A 20155-nucleotide genomic window follows, 5' to 3' on the forward strand; every position below is an offset into this window, starting at 1 on the left:
TCAATCACATCAACCAATGAAATAGTAATATCAATATTAGACTAAAATTAAATTGATTATACAAAAATCAATGGACTAGTAGGATAGAATAATTAACATTTGTGAAAAAATTACCTTCATTCAACAAGATTTGTAGATATATATTGATGATGATGATGATGATTAATGCTCCCGTCTTGTGAAAAGGTAAAATTAATTAAAATAAATTAAATTTTGTAAACCAATAAAAAATTATTCAATTAAATCAATCAAAGAAATAGTAATATTAATATTAGACTAAAATTAAATTGATTATATAAAAATTAACGGACCAATGGGATAGGATAATTAATATTATATTAATGTATGTTGAACAATGGGAGAGAAGAAATTTCTGACCAATCACCTTCATTCTACAAGATTTGTAGATATATATTGATGATTGATTGCTTGATGATGATATTGATGATTCATCAAAGCTAAGGAAAAAAACAAAACACAAAGACCACCCAATGATTTTGAAAACGGCAAGGGTTAGTCTCAGGAATTCCTTATTTAGTAAAAACAAGTATACAGATAAAAACAACCAAAAAAAAAAAACTTAATCGTCACCCAAAACAAAGCACCTAGAGATCCACGTTGCCCATTGCCTATATTCCACTACAATTTACAGATAAACAAACCAAAGAAAAAAGTCATCTTCATAAACTCTAAAGGGAAATATCACCTAAAGACCCATGTAGCTTTTTAAAGACCTTAATACCCCTGTTAAGTGAACATAAAACATAGCTGAATGAATTTCCATTTGTTACTGACATATGATTACTTGTCAATATGAAATGGTTGCTTATTTACTTAAGACCAACATTTGCACAATTATTACATATTGTATCAATTTTTTTAAGTTATTCATGAATGAATGTGTGCTTATTATTTACAAGTGTTAGCTCTGGATAAACAAGCAACTATGTGAATATTGATAAGTAAACATACGTAAATAATAAGCACCTAGTTGTTAATGAACAAAACTTAGAAAAATTAATATGACATGTTTAATTATCCAACTGGTGGTCTTGAATAAACAAAAAACCACTCAGATTTTATCAAGTAATTATACATAAGTAACAAGCACCTATTTGTTTATGAATTACTTAGAAAAAATATAGGACATGTAATAATTATACAAGTGTTGTTCCTAAATAAACAAGCATTCGAGTATGAGCAACTACCTATATATTATTAACAAGTGAATATTCATTCAGATGTGTTTCCCAATAACTTAACAGGGATCATTAGGTCTTTTTCCTTCTAACTATTATTTTTAGTCGAATCCAGGGTATAGTAATATTTCCGAATTAGCGTTCTCGGTTATTAAAAAGGTAATGGTCCTTAGGTAATATTTTTCCCATTTTCGATAGCATATAACTTTGAGCCTCTAGTTTTCAAATTTTCGGCTAGTTGCCACCACGACGGACCCACGTTTATGTTTGTAGCCAAAAGAAAATTATGCAAGATGACCCCATGAAATATTAGTTCTCTCCTTAAAAAAATTTTAATTTTGCCTACCACTTAAAAAAAATCACTGGCCTCCTTAAAAAAATCCACTTTTCCCATTAAAATATTCGTAATCTAGAATTTTATCTATGTACTATAACCTTAAGTAACAACAGTTTTGAAATGGAAAAGAAATACTTTAGAAAAATTAACTTGTTTATAAAAAATTTGTAAAAAAAATTTCTTCCATGCAAAAGACTGAAAGAGGGTATATGTTTGAAATAAGATGAGCTGACAATATAAATTATCTCCCGCAAGGCACTAAAAGTAAATGGTAGATTATATTTGTCAATTTATTTATTTATTTTAAGAATAAATTATACCTCCACTAATTCAATTTTCTAGGTTTATCCCTGCTCATGACCGACTTCACTTTTTCTGTGTCAACAATTTTTTTTTTAGCTAAAGGGCAAATTTGCTATTAAATATTTTTTTTTTTGTCAGATGCAACTAATATCGTTAACTTTTAATTGGCTTAATGTTACCCCCAAAATTTTAAAATGGCACAATGTCACCCTCATATTAAAGTTTGACTCTGAACAATTTTGCCAAGAGTGAAAGAAAAATTTTGTTCAGAAAATTTTTCTGAATGAGTAATTTGTATCATAAACTTTAAATTACTGCAATATTTTTGGTTTATAATGTTCAAACCAGAAGTGAGATTCAACAAATAGTTATCAATTGTTATCAAATTTTTCTGAAGGCCATATCCAAGGTTGACTAAACGCAAGACTAACTTTATACAATAAGCACACGTTACGGACTTTCTCCTAAGCAAAGTTAGGACTTGTCTTTATTTTACCCATGAATAAAGCATGTGTCCATGAGTAGGTTTAGGCTCAATCGTGAACAAATACAAACTTTCTCAAACATTTCCATGGCACATTGACTAGTCCAAGGTGAGAGGGATGAATCAAAGAGATTTGGACTGAATATTTGTGGATCATGGTAATAAGGTCATTTACCACTTTTAAAATAAATTTTCAAGATGCGTTGAAAATTAACCAGTAAAAATTCTGCAATTGACAGCAACACTTGCAAATTTTGACAACTCAATCTCTAGTTATTATAAATCGCAGTTTTGAAATATATTTTCAAGTTACCTTAAAAAACTAACGTATTAGAGTTCTACAATATAATTAACATCAAGTTTCACAAGTTTTTACAGGTCAATATATGAATTTTGAGTAAACAATGACTTGGAAGAAAAATATTTGTCAAAATTAGAATTTTTGTTATTAACATCTGAACACTTAGTTGTAAGCAACGAAACAACATCTTGCGTTTATCTCAGGGGTATTTTAGATTTTTTACATTATAATATGTTTTCGCTACGGTCTTATGGGTTTGCAGAAGAATTTAAGAATTATAAGGGCCCAAAGTGCTATTATCTTCATTGTGGGGCCGCTCAATGACAATCTCCCTCTTTCTTAAATTAATGTTTACGTCTTCACTTGGCCTATCTCTTAAGAATCTTTGGCATTGACTCTTTGGCTAAACAAATCTGCAGGGAGAAGTTGATGAAGCTCAGAGAAATCATTCATATTCAGGCCAAAATCGTCTTCCGCGTAAAGGTATGTACCAGCCCCCACTCTCTATCATCTATATATTTATTCATCTAAATCTTTCCAGTATCGAAAAATCTTTTAATTTCTTGTCACCATTTTGTGTATTTGATTCACCATCTTCAGCGTTTTCTCTTTAAAATGAAAAGAAAACACACACACACACACAGAGAGATTATAAGGACGAAGAACTTTCTGTTCTGATTAGTGATAAATCTAATGAATCTTAGTCTGCCAGCGCAGGATCGAAGTGGTAAAGATTGTTTTTTCTTTGTTTTTTTTCCCTGCTATAACAAGTAGTTGATTTTTAAGACCTATGTAACAGATGTATTCTATGTTATATGAAATAACATCCTTGATTCCTGCAACAAAAAAAAAATGAGGAAGAAATTAATGGTGAGGAAGTTGGACTATCTCATGGATAAAATAGCTTCTTTTTTGTTTTTTGTCTCAATAAATCCTAGTAAGCGTTTGGGCACGATGACCTCTAGAAGAATACTTTGGTGATGAACTATGGATTTTACTACCTTAAAATTTTGCTCCATTTATTTTTAGTTCTGAGGAAGAAATATTTATTTCTTGCGCACAATAGAGGAGCTTGAAGAGCTTGAATACCGAAGGCTTTCCTACCTGTAGTTTTCTACTTCTCTTTCTAGTAAAGCCATGGATTAAAGGTAAACTTGCCCTTAAACTGTAGAGTTAAGAGTGTCTAGATCTTAAATTCATTTTTTATACAATATTTCACTTTAACATTTTAAAATAACACAATATTGTCTCCATTATTAACAAATGTCAACTTTTGACTATTGCTTGATAAAAATATTACAGAAAATGATCTCAAAATTTACAAAAAATGCAATAATTTTTTTATCCTTTTCTGTAATTTTTTATATCCCTAAATGTAATTTTGGCATTTTTGTAATTTTTTTAGTTTTTTATAATTTTTTAATCAAGTAACGGTCAAAATTAATATTTGTTAAAGATAAAGATAATATTACACTGTTTTAAAATATTGAAGGGAAACATTGTAATCAAAAAATATTTTCTGATTCCAGAGGCTTTTGAATCTGTAGTTTTGAGCCAAATTTACCATTTAATCCAAATACAATTTTGTCACCAATTAGACACAATAAATATTCATTCTCTTACATTTTCCCTTTTACAAATAACTTTTCCATGTACTAGGGACCTAGTTTGAAGAAGAAAATTAAAAATGAGGCTACAATATTGTAGGCTATAATTTTCTACAACTATTCCTGTGTTATACAATTTTATTCGATAATACAGATCATTTCATAGACTTCGCATAATTTACGGAAAAACATGTCAAGTTTTATGTTATTCTACATGGCCCACTATTTATATATTTCTCCATATTTAGGGCATATAGACTGCACCTGATGTATGCCTCGAAAACAAAACACAATCGGCCCGACACTTCAGAGACCGGAGGTTAGTATTATGATTTTCCTTTAACTTAAAGTTTATACTTAGTTTTAACAAATCTTAAGGATGTTTTCTCACTTGTATATATAGAACCTTCTAGCACTCTGTTTCAGTGGTAAAAAACAGAGGTCACTTTTATGTGGAGGCCAGTTTTTTGACGAACGACAGTAACAAAGATTCTCAGATTTGTTTTAAAAAAACAAAAGTAAAAAAAGATGCAGAGCACTAGTATTTCTAATGATCAAAAACATAACTTTAGATCTCTATATTTTGCTTGAATTTTGTTATAAATTTCTATACTTTTCTTTTAGTGTTCCAGGTTCCTACACCTTTCTTCATCTGCACCTTAAGTTTCTATAACACCATCAATTGAGGGATTTAAGATGCACAAGGAAAAAAGTTTAGCAAAAAAAAAAAAATTCAAAGACCTATAGCAAAACTCAAATAACAGCAATCCAAAGTTGTGTTTGCTCACTTAATTATAAAAGGGTGCAATATTGTGCTCTCAAACATTTTAAAACAATACGATGTTACCCTAATCAAGATTAGGATGCCATGTGCTCTTCTGCAAATAGTTGAACACCAAAAAATGTTCTTTAATCCCATAAGAATATTATTGCCTTGGTCCACAATATAGGAAGTAACATAATATTTTTTGGTTGGAAAAAAAAAGTTTTGATAAATTGAGTCTCAAAATACTATCAAGACCAGGGCATGCTTTCAAGCTTAATAAACATTTACATAAATACTTAAAAATTGTTTAATAATAAAGTTCTCATATAGCAACTGGATTCAATCTTAGGATCTTGTGTATTGGTCAAATTCTTACTAAGTTGACTAATTGAAACACCTGTAACTTAACATTTTACAGCGAACAGAATAGTTGGGAATTCAAAAACCATTTCTATGACAAATGACAAATGGGCTTGAAGGTTGTTGCTTTACCAAAAATAGAAAGTCTGACAAAATACAGGGCCGAACCCTTTTAGTCATCCAAAAGATTAATATAAATTGATCATGAAGGAATACTAAAATAAATAATAAACTGAATATAAGAAGTTGGATTAAAGTCTTACTAGATTTGGACATAACAGAATCTATCCAACTAACCACACGAGTTTATACTACTAGAATCTAGACTATAGTACATAGCAAATGCACTAAAGAGAGAAGAGAAGAAAAGTAACAATGAATTAGAGTACTGTTTGTTTTGGGGTGTATTCTATCTTCAACCACTTCTCTCTATTTGTAGTGGAAGGAAGCCACATATGAAACGAAAAATTCAATAAATAATAATTTGCCTCATTATAAAGGGAATAAATTGATTGGAGTAGTCACCATTATTGTGGAGGATTAATTCTCTTTTTAGAATTCAAACAAAAATTATTTAAATTAATTTCAGATTTCGTTAACTCATCATTACTGAATTTATGTCACATCTCATTGATAGCTCAACAAGGGCATATTTTATGCAAATTCTAACAAATAATATGTTATCTAGTATTTTAAGTTCCAAAACACAGCCATGTGCCACAACTTATAAGGAGCCCTCTATGGCTCACGTATGTCATGCCTTCCCTTGCATCCTAAGTTCTGCCGCCTTTGAAAATGGTAAATTGATATGATGCGATCAAATTCTAGTAACATTTGGCACTTTCTTAATCATACATTAGCAAACTAGTAAAAACCACAAGTATAAAATGAAGTAAACCCATTAGTTCGTAACAAATCCTTTCTCTCACAAGCATTTGAGGCCAGTTCAAAACTTAGTTTACGAACATTTTCTCAAATTCTTAAATAAATCAATCATATAAAAACTCATACAAGTGATGCATAACTCTAACCATGCATTATATCTCCCTTCTAACTAGGTCTTACAGGCTAAATTCCTAGCCTAATGATACACCCAGCCAAAAGTGCTTATAGCTCACATAACTATACTATGAACTATACTCCTCTCTAAAAAAAGAAGTGCATTATGTCCCAATTCCCAAACAAGGGGAAAAGGCCCTCACTACAAAAGAACAGATTTTTGACGGCAAAGTCCAAAAGTCGCTGTTAAAACTTTTAGCGGTGAAAAGGTCGTCGCTATAACAATCGTTACTAATAGTTTTTGGCAGCAACAATATATACTTTTAGCGGCACCATTTTTTTTTTGGCTGCTAAAAGTATTTTTGGTAACAACAAATGCAGTCACTAAAAAGATTTTTAGTGGTGACAAATAACTTCTTTGAAGAAATAATAATTTATTTTATGCCACATTACTTTGCCATGTGTGTATCACATGATGCCACGTCACTTGCCAAATATACAACAAATAATGCCATGTCACTTGCCATCTTATACCACGTCATAGGCCATGTGTTCAACAGATGATGCCACATCACCTCGTCATCTCATGCAATGTCACATGCCACCTTAAGCCACCTCATGCGCCACATCACTATCACGCGTCATATCACATATTTGTTGTAAAATATGACAAGCTAAGGTTTGAACCCTCAACCTCTCCCACCTCTAACCCTTAAGCCTTCCTTCTTTATCAGTTAAACTGAAATGTACCTATAATTATCATATGCAAAATTAAATATATGTTATGTAACTACATACACATATATCAAACAATATATTATTAAAAAGATATACATATATTTTATTGTATTTTCAATTATTAACATGACAAAATGATTTATATGAATATTTAAATTATAATTTTAATAAAATATTATTTTCTACCAATTAGTATTATTTTCAAAAAAAAGGAATGGATTGAAGAAATAAAGGTAAAAATAAGGTGACCAAAAGGAATGGTGAATTACATTTTTGAGAGAGAGGGGCAATTTAATTCATGAAATTAGGAATCATAATTTATGAGATTTTTAAAGGAAGTAATGATTCTTACACTTATAGTAAATCTTAATGAGTTTTTTTCATGCTTATCATAAGGGATGACGGTGATTTGGTTCATTTTTATATTGATTTTTTTAATCTATTCCATTCCTTTCATTTCCAATAACCAAGCGGGACTGAGATTCTCAATTTTCTCTAACTAATCAAGCTCTAGGACCAATATAACCAAATTCCCATTTGTCCATAACTCCATTAACCATATCTAACTTATAGAATTATTTAAGTTCTTGATTTCCCCAAAATCTCAAATTCTAAATGTAAAGTTGTTCATCCAATTCGTCGAAATGACATAATTTCACTAGCTCTAATCAAAATTCTAAACCGATTAAACTCAAACTCAACTTTCAATACACACTACTAAGCCATAAAACCACAACTTCATTTGCATAAATGTCATTATCTAATTTAAACCACAATAATTAACCAAACCCTAACTCCAATATCTTTCCAAATAATAAAATTATGAAAATATAAATCAATTAAACTCTTGATCTAGTTGCGGTTAAATAGTGCTCACTCATTCTGTTCGTCCCTAGAGTGTTCTATCTTCCCGAGGAAAAGTCCAATCTAGCCCTGAGGATCTTTTATCCTATTACTCTCAATGTCTACCCATTTGGACCTATTTCCTAGCCCTAATTCAATCCCAATCTATCACTACTCGTAGTAAGTTCTTAAAATTAAAATTTGAACTTTACATAGGACACTTCTAACATGCATCATGCATATCAATAAAATTGAACTGTTTTCAAGATCTCATGAAAAATTGCCTTATTTTTTAATTGGAAGAATCACTTCTAGAGTCCTCGGGAGGAAAATAATTGCTCTGCAGGCCTAATACAATATGATTATGCTTTGGAGGCCCAAAGATGAAAGACCTCATATGTCATTAACTTCGAAGCTCAAAAGACTAAACTGTCCCTAGATGAAAATAGAACCCATCAGAAAATAGAAGATTCATACTACCCTTCTCTTCATTTTCACAACCTCATGATTTTCATCTTCAACCTTCATCATCTTCATCAGATTAAATATCGATGTCATTGTCAAACATGAGAGATTGTTTATAGACATCAATTTCTGATTAGAGTCAGAGATACTCGTACTTACAAAAGCATTCTTCGATTACTACCTCACATTTTAATTAGAAAATCATATCGTTTGAGTTAAATCATATCAAAGGTGGTGAAGCAGGGCCTAAAAAGAAAGGGATGAACTTTCTTCCATGTAGGAAGGCCAAGTGTATGTGAGCTAAGTGGCTCTCTTCTCCCTACACTTGGACCAAGCAACCCTCATCATCCTCTTCCATTTTCTCATTCGACGATTCGGAACCGCACACCTTCAAGAAGGTGGATGTGATTGGCAAAGACGACAACGACTCCACGATGATGAAGGACGATTGTGATGAGTTGGAATTGATTTTTAGTGAGTAAACCTCTCTGCTAGAGATTGGTCCTGACAATGAGACGGATCTTCTTGGGAGCATGTATTACCAAAAGGAAATTGCAGAAGATGCAAACTCTAATTTGTTACTGGGTAAAACATGCTTGGACATACTGTTCCCCTTACAGCGTCACGTATCCCCCAAAGCTCATTTCTAATCACACCATCCCCGTGTCATGGAAGATGATGACAATTAGGTAATTTATTTGCTTCTCTTAACTTGATGAAGATGAAGAAGGTTGAAGATGATGACAGTCGGGCAATTTCCACTTGCAAGAATCATGAGACGATGACGGAGGTCAATGATGAAAATCATCATGAGGTTGTGAAAATGAAGAGAAGGGCAGTATGGATCTTATGCTTTCTGATGGGTTCTAATTTCCAGATAAGGGCAATCAGTCTTTTAAACTTTGAAATTAATTGCATATGAGGCCTTTAAGGCTCCAAAACATTATCTGCAGATTGTATTGGGCCTGAAGTTACTTTCCTTCTAAGGGTCCTATATGCGATTTTCCCTTTTTAATTTTACCCTTATCCACAACTAGCACTTACAATTCCCCATGTGTCATTATTTGTGCACATTAACCAATATAAGGGTAAAAAAGAAACGGTGTTTCTTAAAATTATAAAATATTCTATATTTTGAAGCAATAATAATTTGTAAAAATAGTCCTACATTATTGTTCAAATGGAATATGAGGTGGGGATAAATGATTACTTTCTTCTTGCCTGACTCTCTACTTCAGCTCGTATATAGGCTCGTATAAAATTCTATGATGGCAAGGACCATTTCTTAATGAACTTTAGAGAATTAAAAGAATGAATTAAATAAAAATACTACCCCCAGGCCTATTTATAAGAAGTAATTTACAATTAAAGTTTCATATTATTACTTTAAATATAAGTTGTTATATAAATAGGCCTAAAGATAGTAAATTACAAGGATCAAAATAATTATTGAAGTTAATTACAAGGACAATGATTAACTTGCTCCTATATACTATTTGTATGTATATATAGATACAAACTTATCTGCCGACTCACACATTACATAGTTTTTTGGTTCAAGGGAGGGGAAGTAAGTGATTTTAATAGAAGAGAAGAAAAGGAAAGGATTTTAATGTTCCATTATTAAGTTTGGATGAAATGAAGGAGAAAGAGAGGATTTTCGATATTCCTCCAAACCTCCCATTTTAAAGGAAAGGATATTAACATAAAGGGGGGGGGGTGAAGGGCATGTTTGGCTTCTGTTTTTAAAAACTAAAAATATAAAAAAATTTGTTTGGGAAAGTAGTTTGGATTTAAATATTTTTTAAATTGTTCTCTTTTTTGTTTTTAAAAACAAAAAAAATATGAAAATAATTTACAGCTGTTTTTGTTTTCTTTTTTATTTTTAAAGTACACTAATTTGATTATTATAAATTATATTTAGTTATGACTAACCACTATCATAGGCTATCATCATTAATTAACTACCGACAATCATCACTGTTGACCTTTTTTAAACCTTAAAATTGTTTTTAAATTAACATAGTCAAATGAAGTTTCATTTGTTTTATGTTTTGAAAAATAATATTTAAAAATTTGTTTGCAAAATAATTTTTAAAAGCAAGAAACAGAACAAAGCCAAACACAAGCTCTCACTTTTGCGATCAAATTAGAAGAAGAGAGAAAAACCCTTCCCTCTCTAAATTCCCTAACCAAACAAAACGTACGTTAAAGAAAGGCATAAAACAACATTCATTCCACCATGCCAGTTTTTTAAATTATAAAAAAAAAGGGGCCTAACCTTCATTTTACTATGCAGGTCAAGTGGACATTGTACCCGGCCTAGGTGAAAGAATTGCCAAAAAGAGAGATAAGGTAATAATTTTATGCAATATTTAGAAGATACAAAAGTTATTTTCTGAAAAGAAAATGAAAAGTACCTATTCCATTTTCTATCAGATATATTTTTTATTTTTTTAAAAAAGTATTATTTTTTGTATTTCACAATGCAGTTAGTGTTTACTTTCTTTTTCAATGATATTATCTCGAAGTCATTTTTTGAGTTTTTGTTATGGGCACGTTCACATCTTTTAGGAAGTATATATATATATATAACAAATCCAATTTCCTCTCCTGCAACAAAGAAGACCAAGTTCTAGTTTTCTATATCAAAGGAATTTAGTATTTAGTTATCTTCTCTAATTAGAAAATTTTAATTATATAACTTTTGCATTAGCTCATAACCCAACATTATTCTATTCCATTGCTCCTGATCACATATAATTGTATAAAGAAATGGCACCACGCGCACACAAAGGCATAATTTTTTCTACGTGTGTATTAACTTAGCCAAATATTTGCAATATTTTGTAAGTATTTTTATCAATATTTATTTTTTTAATTAATTTATAAATATTTATTAGAATAACAACTTGAGGAGCCTCTAATATGCATGGTAGCCTGCGAAGTTCCACTTCTCAAAATATTACGTTTTAAGATCAACGTTGCGAGGTCTATATAAATTACTTATTTATAATGGGATTGATTAGCATCATGGTAGCGTAAATACTCACCCATTTTAGAAAGAATGTTTAACGAAAACTTTATGTATAGGAATTTGAAATGCAGATATAGTCACCGCTCAAAATATCAAAGTACAAATATGGAACAAAGTTTCCTTGTGAGCATATGGAAATAAACATTATTCTGATATTAATTAACATGATTTATAACATTATTTTTCGGTTAAAATGAAAAATTATATTTATAAAGTGAGCTCTTCATTTGCAGGTTAGAATCAAGTGCCAGATTTGTAATAAGTCAGGAGATGTTGAAGATGAAGGGGATCCTTTTGAACTGACTTTGGGTGAATATAAACATGGCAAAGGTACGTCTAGCTTTCGCCAGCCAGTATGATCTTCAGAACAATTTTCAAAATTGGGCTGAATTGAATTTGTTCCTCTTATTTTAAATTTATCCATTAATTTCTTTACGCAGCCATATATTAAATCTTTAAGGCCATTTAGGCCATTTCATAAGATAAGACCCCCCCAAAATGATTGCTTATGCCATTCTTTGGTTGGTCTTTGTGCGATCTTCCTTTGAATGCCAAAGCCCCTGAAATATTTATAACTTCGTGCCTAAAGAAAGCCATAAGTGCGGAAGAAGTTTGAATATTTTCTATAGTATTAAATCAATGTTTTTCCCTATTGAGAGCTAATTTGAATATCTCTTTTATAATATGCAATTAAATATATTTTTTAATCAAAAAAATTAAAATTTAGAATGATAGAAAACATAAGTACATAATAACTAGGGTTAATAAGGTACATTATTGTTTCTGAACTATTTGTTGAGGAACACCCAATGACTTAAACTATTTGTTGTAGTAATTTCATCCTAAAAGTAATTAAAGCATAGCATATTTACCCTTGACATTAAATATCTTAATTTTGACCATTAAAAACATTGACTAGGACAAAAGTCTAGCCAAAAAATGCCACCTATTATGCCAAGTGAATTAGAGTTAAGGTTCATTACATTTTTGGCCCTAAACTATTTTTGTGGAAAATCCAATGTCTGATGCACACAAAATGTTTCACCGCAAGTGTACGGGTCAAAGTGCAATATAGTAGTGCGTCAAGGTCGATCCCACAAGGAATCAAGCAAAATAGCAATTAGACAATAAAGTTCTCATTTTTGTTCACGTTAAGCAAAACCAACTAGAAGCGATTGATTAAAAAAAAAATTAAAAAGTGAAATGAATAAAATGCAATGAAATTTCCAATTCAACAACCACAAATGTCCAATGCAACCTAGAGTCACTAATCCCTTGCTAGCTTCATAGATCTTGCTTTTTACCCAATTAATTAATTTTAATGCTAATTTTGTTAATCTAGAGCATTAATGGCTATAAGGGTCTTTCAAACCTCAAATAACCCTCTCTCAAATTAATTATGTTATTTCTAACAAAATTCTTCAAGAGGCAACTTTAATTCCAACTCACTCTAATTTGATTATATGAGGCAATTAGGTATATTATTTCTATCCTAGTTACAAATTAGATCATAGTCTAATCTCATATTACTCAATCTAAAGGTCTGAATGAGATTCCCCTTTGTCAAGGAAAAACCCCAACACCCAAATTCATATTTAATGATGGCCAAACATTAAATAGACAAATTAATGCAAGATTGAGCAACCAAAATTAACATTAAGCATAACTAATGGGTAAAAACAAGCTCTAATCTACTAACAAGTTCATAGTTACTATAGGTCAAATGTGTTCAGCCACTAACAGCCATTAAAATAGCATGAACTAAAAATATTCAGCAAAAGATACATCAAAATGTAGAGAAAAGGGAGAAGAAAGCTTAGGAAGGATGATTTCTATCACAAATCACAAGACCCAAGCATTCCTCAAGCTTCTCCAACTCTTTCTCCACCTTAGAATGCTCCTTGGACGTGCAGCTGCTGATTGAAGATGAACTGGAACTGATAGGAGGTGCTTCTAGCCCTAAAATTTGTTAAGAGTCAAAACTGTGCGTTTCATTAAAATTGTGCTTTGCTGCAGCAAAATGCGTTTTTGCTGCAGCGAACATGACCTGTTCAGATTTTCTTTTTAGTTTTAATTTCTTTGACTTGGGCTCCGAAATTCTCTTGTTTGGGCCCCTAAATTGAGCTTCCCTACATGTATAAAATCCAGAATAAATGATAGAATTGGTCCACTAACTTTCAACTTATTTCTAAGCCCATTTTCACACACATTCATCTTTTCAATCATATTTTTGCTAACAAATTTTCAATAAATGACTTCCAATTATATTAAAAATCCTAATAAATTAAATAAAATATTGGAAGTCATCAATGTCCCAAACCATTTGCAATGTAGCAATTTTATCTCTAAAGTAATTAAAACATAACATATTTTTGAATGTCCTTGAACAGTTCAAGTGTATACCTTTTCTATCATTCTTCCTTATTTTTAATTAAAATACTACATTTAATTATGAATGTTCAAAAAGAAGAAGCCATCTAAGCTTTCATGATAAATTGTAGAGGATAGATAGAGAAACAATATGGGAGTACATTAATTATTAGGTGGGACCTCTTTCTCTCACCTTGCCATTCCCATCATCTTAAATTATTGCCAACTTATGCATTCCACTATCAATTAGCCGCACCTATCCATTCCCTCACTAGTGGTACACATGTTTTCTTACAATTAAAAGGTTATCTTCCCTCTCCAATTTGAAGCTGGTAGTTTGGACATGCTGAACTTATTTTTGGTTTGATTAAACTAAAAAAAGAAGGGCAGAAAAGGAATTTGCCTAAGTTATTTATAGATGTTCAGAAATATACTTTATTTTAATTACTTTAGGATGAAATTGCCGTACTACAAATAGTTTAGGACAATGAATATTTCTCAAGGAATAATTCAAGGGCAAAAATATAGCTCAACTTTGATCCACTTGGAATGACAAGTGGCATTTTCAATTAGACTCAAGTGCCAAACAGTATTTTTAACAATCAATTTTGGGGCATTTAACATGAAAAGCAACTATACAACATTTTAATTATTTTATAGGTGAAATTAGAATGACAAATAGTTTAAGATACTAAGTGCTCCTTGAAGAATAGTTCAAGAGCAAAAATGTACCTTAACCCTAATAACTATAGATCATTAAAAACGATGACAGCAAACTCTATCTCACTAAATGAAAATTAGCTACATGAATTATACAATGACATTGTTCAATAACAAACTATTTAGATATATCATTACTAATATATCATGTAATATTAAATAGTTTCATTGAGTGCTCTGTTTTTTTTTTTTTTTTAATCTTTCTTCACCTCTCTTCACCGCCTGTTCAATCATCCTCATCGATGCTTCCATACACCTTCAGTGCCATTTTGTATTATTGATCCCAAATACATGAACTTTGATACTTGTGATATGATCTTCAATAATTTTGACATCCATCCAAATCATTTATAACTCCTGCCTCCTGTTAAAATTATAGTGCATGTATTTCATCTTACTCTTATTCAAACCAAATCCTTTTACAATGCAAGTTTGGACTTCTTCTCTTGACTTTGCAATTAGGACTATATTATTTGCAAAAAGAGCTCGCACCTAGAGATTTCCTCGTGGATGTGCTTATTTAGAACTTTCCATATAACCATATTAAACAATTATAACGACTCACGGATGATTTCTTAGTGTAAACCAATCCTCATGAAAGTCCTTTGTCTCACATCTTAGTGTACTCATACTATTTGTTTCTCTCATTATTCAACACGGACACATTTCTTATGCTAGGATTTTAGTGTTTCGCTTGATTCTCGATTATAAACTCTTTTCATGTCAATGAAAAGCATATGTAGGTCTTTTTCTTTATCTTGATGCTTTTCCATCAACCCTTAAGAGATAAATAGCCTCTATTATACACCATCTTTCCATAAAGTCAAATTTGTTCTAAAAAATACATGTCTCGTTTCATAATCTATGCTCAATCATTATTTCCTATAATTTTATGGTATGGCACATAAGTTTTATTGCTCAATAGTTTTATCTTGTGTGTCTCTGTGTGCGCGCTATGACATTTCCCCCCTTAATTTAGCTTTTTCTATAGTCACTGTGATTTCGCTATCTTTTTTTTTCCCATTATATCTTTTACGTGGAAATCAAAACACCGTATCATATCACGCTCAGCTCTTGTTTTAATAAGATGCTTGGGTCTGCTTTAAAGTAAGCATAAGACAAGCATAATGACGATGCATTAATGCAAAGATAAAGAAAAATTGCTGCAGAATTTGACGAAGGCATCTATGGAATGAAAGTCGACGGAACTAGACAACTTAAGATCCCACCAGGACAAGGTCCTGGAAGTGGAAAAGACACTGGAAAAGTAAGTATTTCGAAACTTGAGTGCATTCATTTTGTTCATCTACTTTATAATTAAACTAGTTCCCATAATACTCTTCTGCTCCTAGTTATAAGTCATTTCTTTTAATATGTTTCACTGAAACTAAAAAAAAAAAATTAGAATTCATTAACTCTACCTAAAAAATTAATAAGTTATCTACTTTACTCCTATTAAATATACATAGTTTAACAACACATTTTATCTCACCAACATTCAATAAAGAGTAAAAGTATAAATTTGTGATGAAAATTTATTGACATAACTTATAAATATGAAAAAAAAAAATCTTCTTTGCTTATAAATAGGACCATAGGAAGAAGTATTTACTCTAATTTTTTTTTATAGGGAGTTACTCTAAATTTTTAAAAATCTATTGACTTAAATTATACTGAATTATGACCGATGAATCAAAACTATATAGAGTACATGATTAAATTGCTTTCTTTTTAATTTAACAATAATCCATGACCAAACTTTTTTTACCCAAACATTCTCTTGAATTTCATTAAAAAAAGAGGAAAGTCCTCGGAACAGTTACAAAGTCACAACGAAAACCAACCAGAAGCAGCAAAATAATCAAGAAATATCCACAGAAATGAACACAAAAACCAGAAAGAAACTAAACTGCAAAGAAACTAAAAAAATTCAATGTTGCTCAACCAACACATACACTCAACATAATTATTCTTGGATATCCTGCAATAAATAACATTTCCTGACTTAACACATGCAAATAGTTGATCTGCATTACATCAGTAAAATTTCCAGACCAGAAAACTGACATTCTTTTGAAACTTGGCCCAACATAATTATTCTAGACGTTTTTCGCGGACTTGACTAGCCTTTCATGATAACAAGATAATGGTTGCTTCATACTAATCCAAAGCTTAATGGCTAAGATTGAGACCGTTGTAAAGAACGAGAAGATAGAAAGGAGGCAAGGAAAAATATGAAAAACAAGAATAAAAAAAGAAATAAATAATAACAGAAAAGAAGGAGGGGAATTTTAGAGTACTATACATACAAGCCCATATGTAATGAAAACAAAAAAAAAAACACAAGTAAAATAGCTTATGATGAATTGTGAGGAAGTAGCTGGTTGGCTAGCTTAAGGTATTTTGATACGATGGCTAGCTTCAAGTACAACTATGAGTATGTTATTTTCCTGTCCGGGCTCAACTATAGTTGGCGATCGATGATATCATTATTACAGGGATAATATAAATTTTAATTCCTAAATTCTTTTGAGATTTAATACTTTAATTTTGACTTAATGTAATTTAGCCTTTGTAGTTTATTGAGTTAAGGAATTTTAGGAATTGAGTTATATCAAGTTAAAAAAATTATAAAAATTGAATTGTTTTGAGTTAAGAAAATACAAGAGTGATATTTGAAAACAAGTTCACGAATACAATTTTTTTTTTTTTTGGCTATCATAAAAAGAAATCTTTTTCACTGTTACTTCATTGCTCCACTTTCCTTCTTCTTGTTTTTTTTTTTTTTTAAAGAAGCTGCTCCCACTTTCCGTGTCTTTTTTTAGAAGGGATGATAATTTGTTGTTCATTTTTATATCTTGAATAAAATGATTCACATGTTCAGGGGGGTTTTAAGACTTATCGTGTGGCACTTCTTGCTATTTTCGATCCCCCGTCAAGTTCCGGAAACTAATCAATATCAAGGACAGCATTAGAGTTCGAAGCCATTTGGTTTTAAGCTTCCTTGTTGTTAATAATCACTATCAGTCATGCAGAGTTTAAGACCTTCCTGTGTTTATTCTGACAGAAGAATTTGGTTAGTATTAAACAAGAGATTTCAATTACAGTCTCCTGAACCAACAAGTGCTTGTTGTTATGATGAAATAAATACATTTTATGCTACACTTGCGACTGGCCTTTATTGTTAGCGAGATATGCGATTTGTGGATATGTAGATATATCTTCTTAGTTAATATTTTATTATTTTGTAATCAGGAACATAAACGATTAGATACTATAGGATTCGTATAGATATTCATGATAGATATAGGAAGATACTCTCTTTCTATATATATATTGTGATCTGAGTACATGAAAAGATGAATTATTCCCTTCCACATTTGACATGATATCAGAGCCAGGTTATGTAAATCCTCTCTGTATTGAATCTCGAACCATCAAATGAATCACCAAAACTACATAGCCATGATGACTTCTCTTCCGCAGCCTCTGTGAGCCCATCGTTGTTAACAAAAACAATGCTCCTTTCCCAATCACCATAACCCTTGACGAGACAAACCCATACACTCTGGGCACAACTGATGGAGATGTGAATTATAACACGCAACAATGGTAGACATTATAATGTCCTTCCCAACATTACCAAACTTATCCACTCATATTATACAAAGGTATTTAGAATATCTTGTATCTCTAAATTACTATTAAACACAAATAAGAAAAATATAAAAATCAATTCTTTAAAAATAGTTGGGATCCCAAAAATTATTTGAAAACAGTTCAAGTCATCCAAAAATATGTATTTATATATAATAGAAGCATATATGAATGCATAAATATCATATAATTGAAAATAGGGGCACAATAATCATTTTTGCCCAAAAGAGACCATATGCTGCAGCTTGTGCCACATGTGCCATTACATATCACACATAGAACCACTTGCATGCCTTTGTGTCTGTAAATGCCTCAAGAGGAGGGTTGAATTGGGCTAATTAAAAATTTAAATAAAATGCGGTAATAATAAGTGAGATAAAGGAACGGAAGCACCAATCACGAAAGTTGAAGGAATAGAGCTTGACATAAATGATTTATCCTTGTTCAACTCCTACCACTTGAGTCTACGTCCAGTCCCCAGGAATCTTCTAAGATTTCCAACTATATTATCAAGATCAATTCAGGCTCTTGGTTGCCATAGTACATAAACAGACATTTTAATAAGTCTGAAACTCTCTCCTTTACAAAGGTAATAATAAATCCCCTTAAGCTCCCTGAGCTTAAGTTCTTCTATTTTGAAGATATAAAACAGGGATAAATAGAGTACAAGAATGAACTACTACTGCTTTTAAACTCTCTTTTAGAGTAGATATATAATCAATGAAGCTCTCTATTAATAAATGATACACAGAAGATAGGTAAACTTTGATAATCAAAATAAATGCAGAATATTCTTGTTGTTCTCTTTGTTCCTCTTCTTCTTTAGGTTTCATAAATGAGTCTATTTATAGTTAAGATTTATAAATGATCTGTTAGACTTATAAATTTTTTCGTTGGAGGTCGCTTGTGATCTGTTTCCTTCTACCTTAGAGTTTCCTTGGATATCCGAGCTTCTTTGAAGTTCTCCAGTGGATTAGCCAATGTAATAGTGCTTTACGACAGAGACTTTCTCTTCTATATAGTAACGACTAAAAACATTAATGCTTCTAAAAAAGTGGTTGAAGCTTATACATTTTGATATAACAGAAAGAAAGCTCAGTGACCAAATCAATCATGAGCAACCAGAATAGCTTTATGGAAATCATTGTGTTAAGATATCATTTGGTAAGGATATAGAGTGAACACAATTGATTTTAGATGAAAAGAAGGATTAAAAAATGAGTTATGATGACCTTCAAAAGACATACAAAAAAAGTACAAAGATTCATAGTAGCACCGGTGTTACTATGATTTAGCACCAGTGTTATAGTCATGAGCAGCTACAGAAAGAAAGTTATAGCACAGGTGTTGTCCTTGTAGTATCGATATAATCCGATACTTAAAAGATGAAGATTTTTGATATTTTTGGAAGAATTAAAATATTTTTGAAAAGATTATTTAGCACCAGTGTTAAAAGGAAATAACCCCAAAGTAACAATTAATCAGATCTCTTCATAGGACAGAAGAAAGGACAGTACCGGTGTTGAGGTGTTAGCACAGGTGTTACACAAATTTAAATAAAACTTAGTACAGGTGTTAATCAAGTAATGTAGGTGTTGACATAATTCAACCAAGGATGTATGAAGAGTAAGACTAATGTTAAAAAGATAGTAACAGTGCAAGAAAAAAGGTTTGAAAAGAGAGACTCAATTGCACAAGTTTAACACTAGTGTTATAATGAGTAGGACTGGTATTATATGAACCATGAATTAATAGAATAGTGAAGATAAAAGAGGTAATATTGGTGTTAAGGCATCCAGTACCAATGTTATCAATACTTCAAAATATTTTTTAACAAGACAACTTCAAGTACAAAGAGTTATATTTAAGTCAAATACTTAACTAATAAGATAGCATACCTTCTATTCGTATAAACTCAGTCAATTTTAATGTTAACCCTATTATTTTAGTTAAGAAAGCCTAAAATGCA

The 20155-nt window shown here is 31.0% G+C and overlaps 1 protein-coding gene across 3 annotated transcripts; it reads left to right on the plus strand.

Moving 5' to 3' along the window:
• Positions 1-3009: 3009 nt before the first annotated feature.
• On the plus strand, positions 3010-17693 carry LOC129290675 (peptidyl-prolyl cis-trans isomerase FKBP15-2-like). Of its 3 annotated transcripts, none has more exons than XM_054927535.1 (7): positions 3010-3107; positions 3654-3772; positions 4480-4550; positions 10702-10757; positions 11673-11769; positions 15699-15796; positions 17408-17693. In XM_054927535.1, the coding sequence occupies exons 3-7, from the start codon at positions 4499-4501 to the stop codon at positions 17480-17482; spliced, it is 378 nt and encodes a 125-aa protein (XP_054783510.1). In that variant the 5' UTR covers positions 3010-3107; positions 3654-3772; positions 4480-4498; the 3' UTR covers positions 17483-17693. The 3 variants fall into 3 exon arrangements, with proteins under 3 accessions (XP_054783510.1, XP_054783512.1, XP_054783511.1); XM_054927537.1 differs by having other exon boundaries at positions 17414-17693; XM_054927536.1 differs by lacking the exon at positions 3654-3772 and having other exon boundaries at positions 3026-3107.
• Positions 17694-20155: the final 2462 nt, after the last annotated feature.

The sequence above is a fragment of the Prosopis cineraria genome, unplaced genomic scaffold, assembly GCF_029017545.1.
Source record: "Prosopis cineraria cultivar Desert tree isolate PC_DT_omini unplaced genomic scaffold, ASM2901754v1 PC13, whole genome shotgun sequence".
Taxonomy (NCBI): Eukaryota; Viridiplantae; Streptophyta; class Magnoliopsida; order Fabales; family Fabaceae; genus Prosopis; species Prosopis cineraria.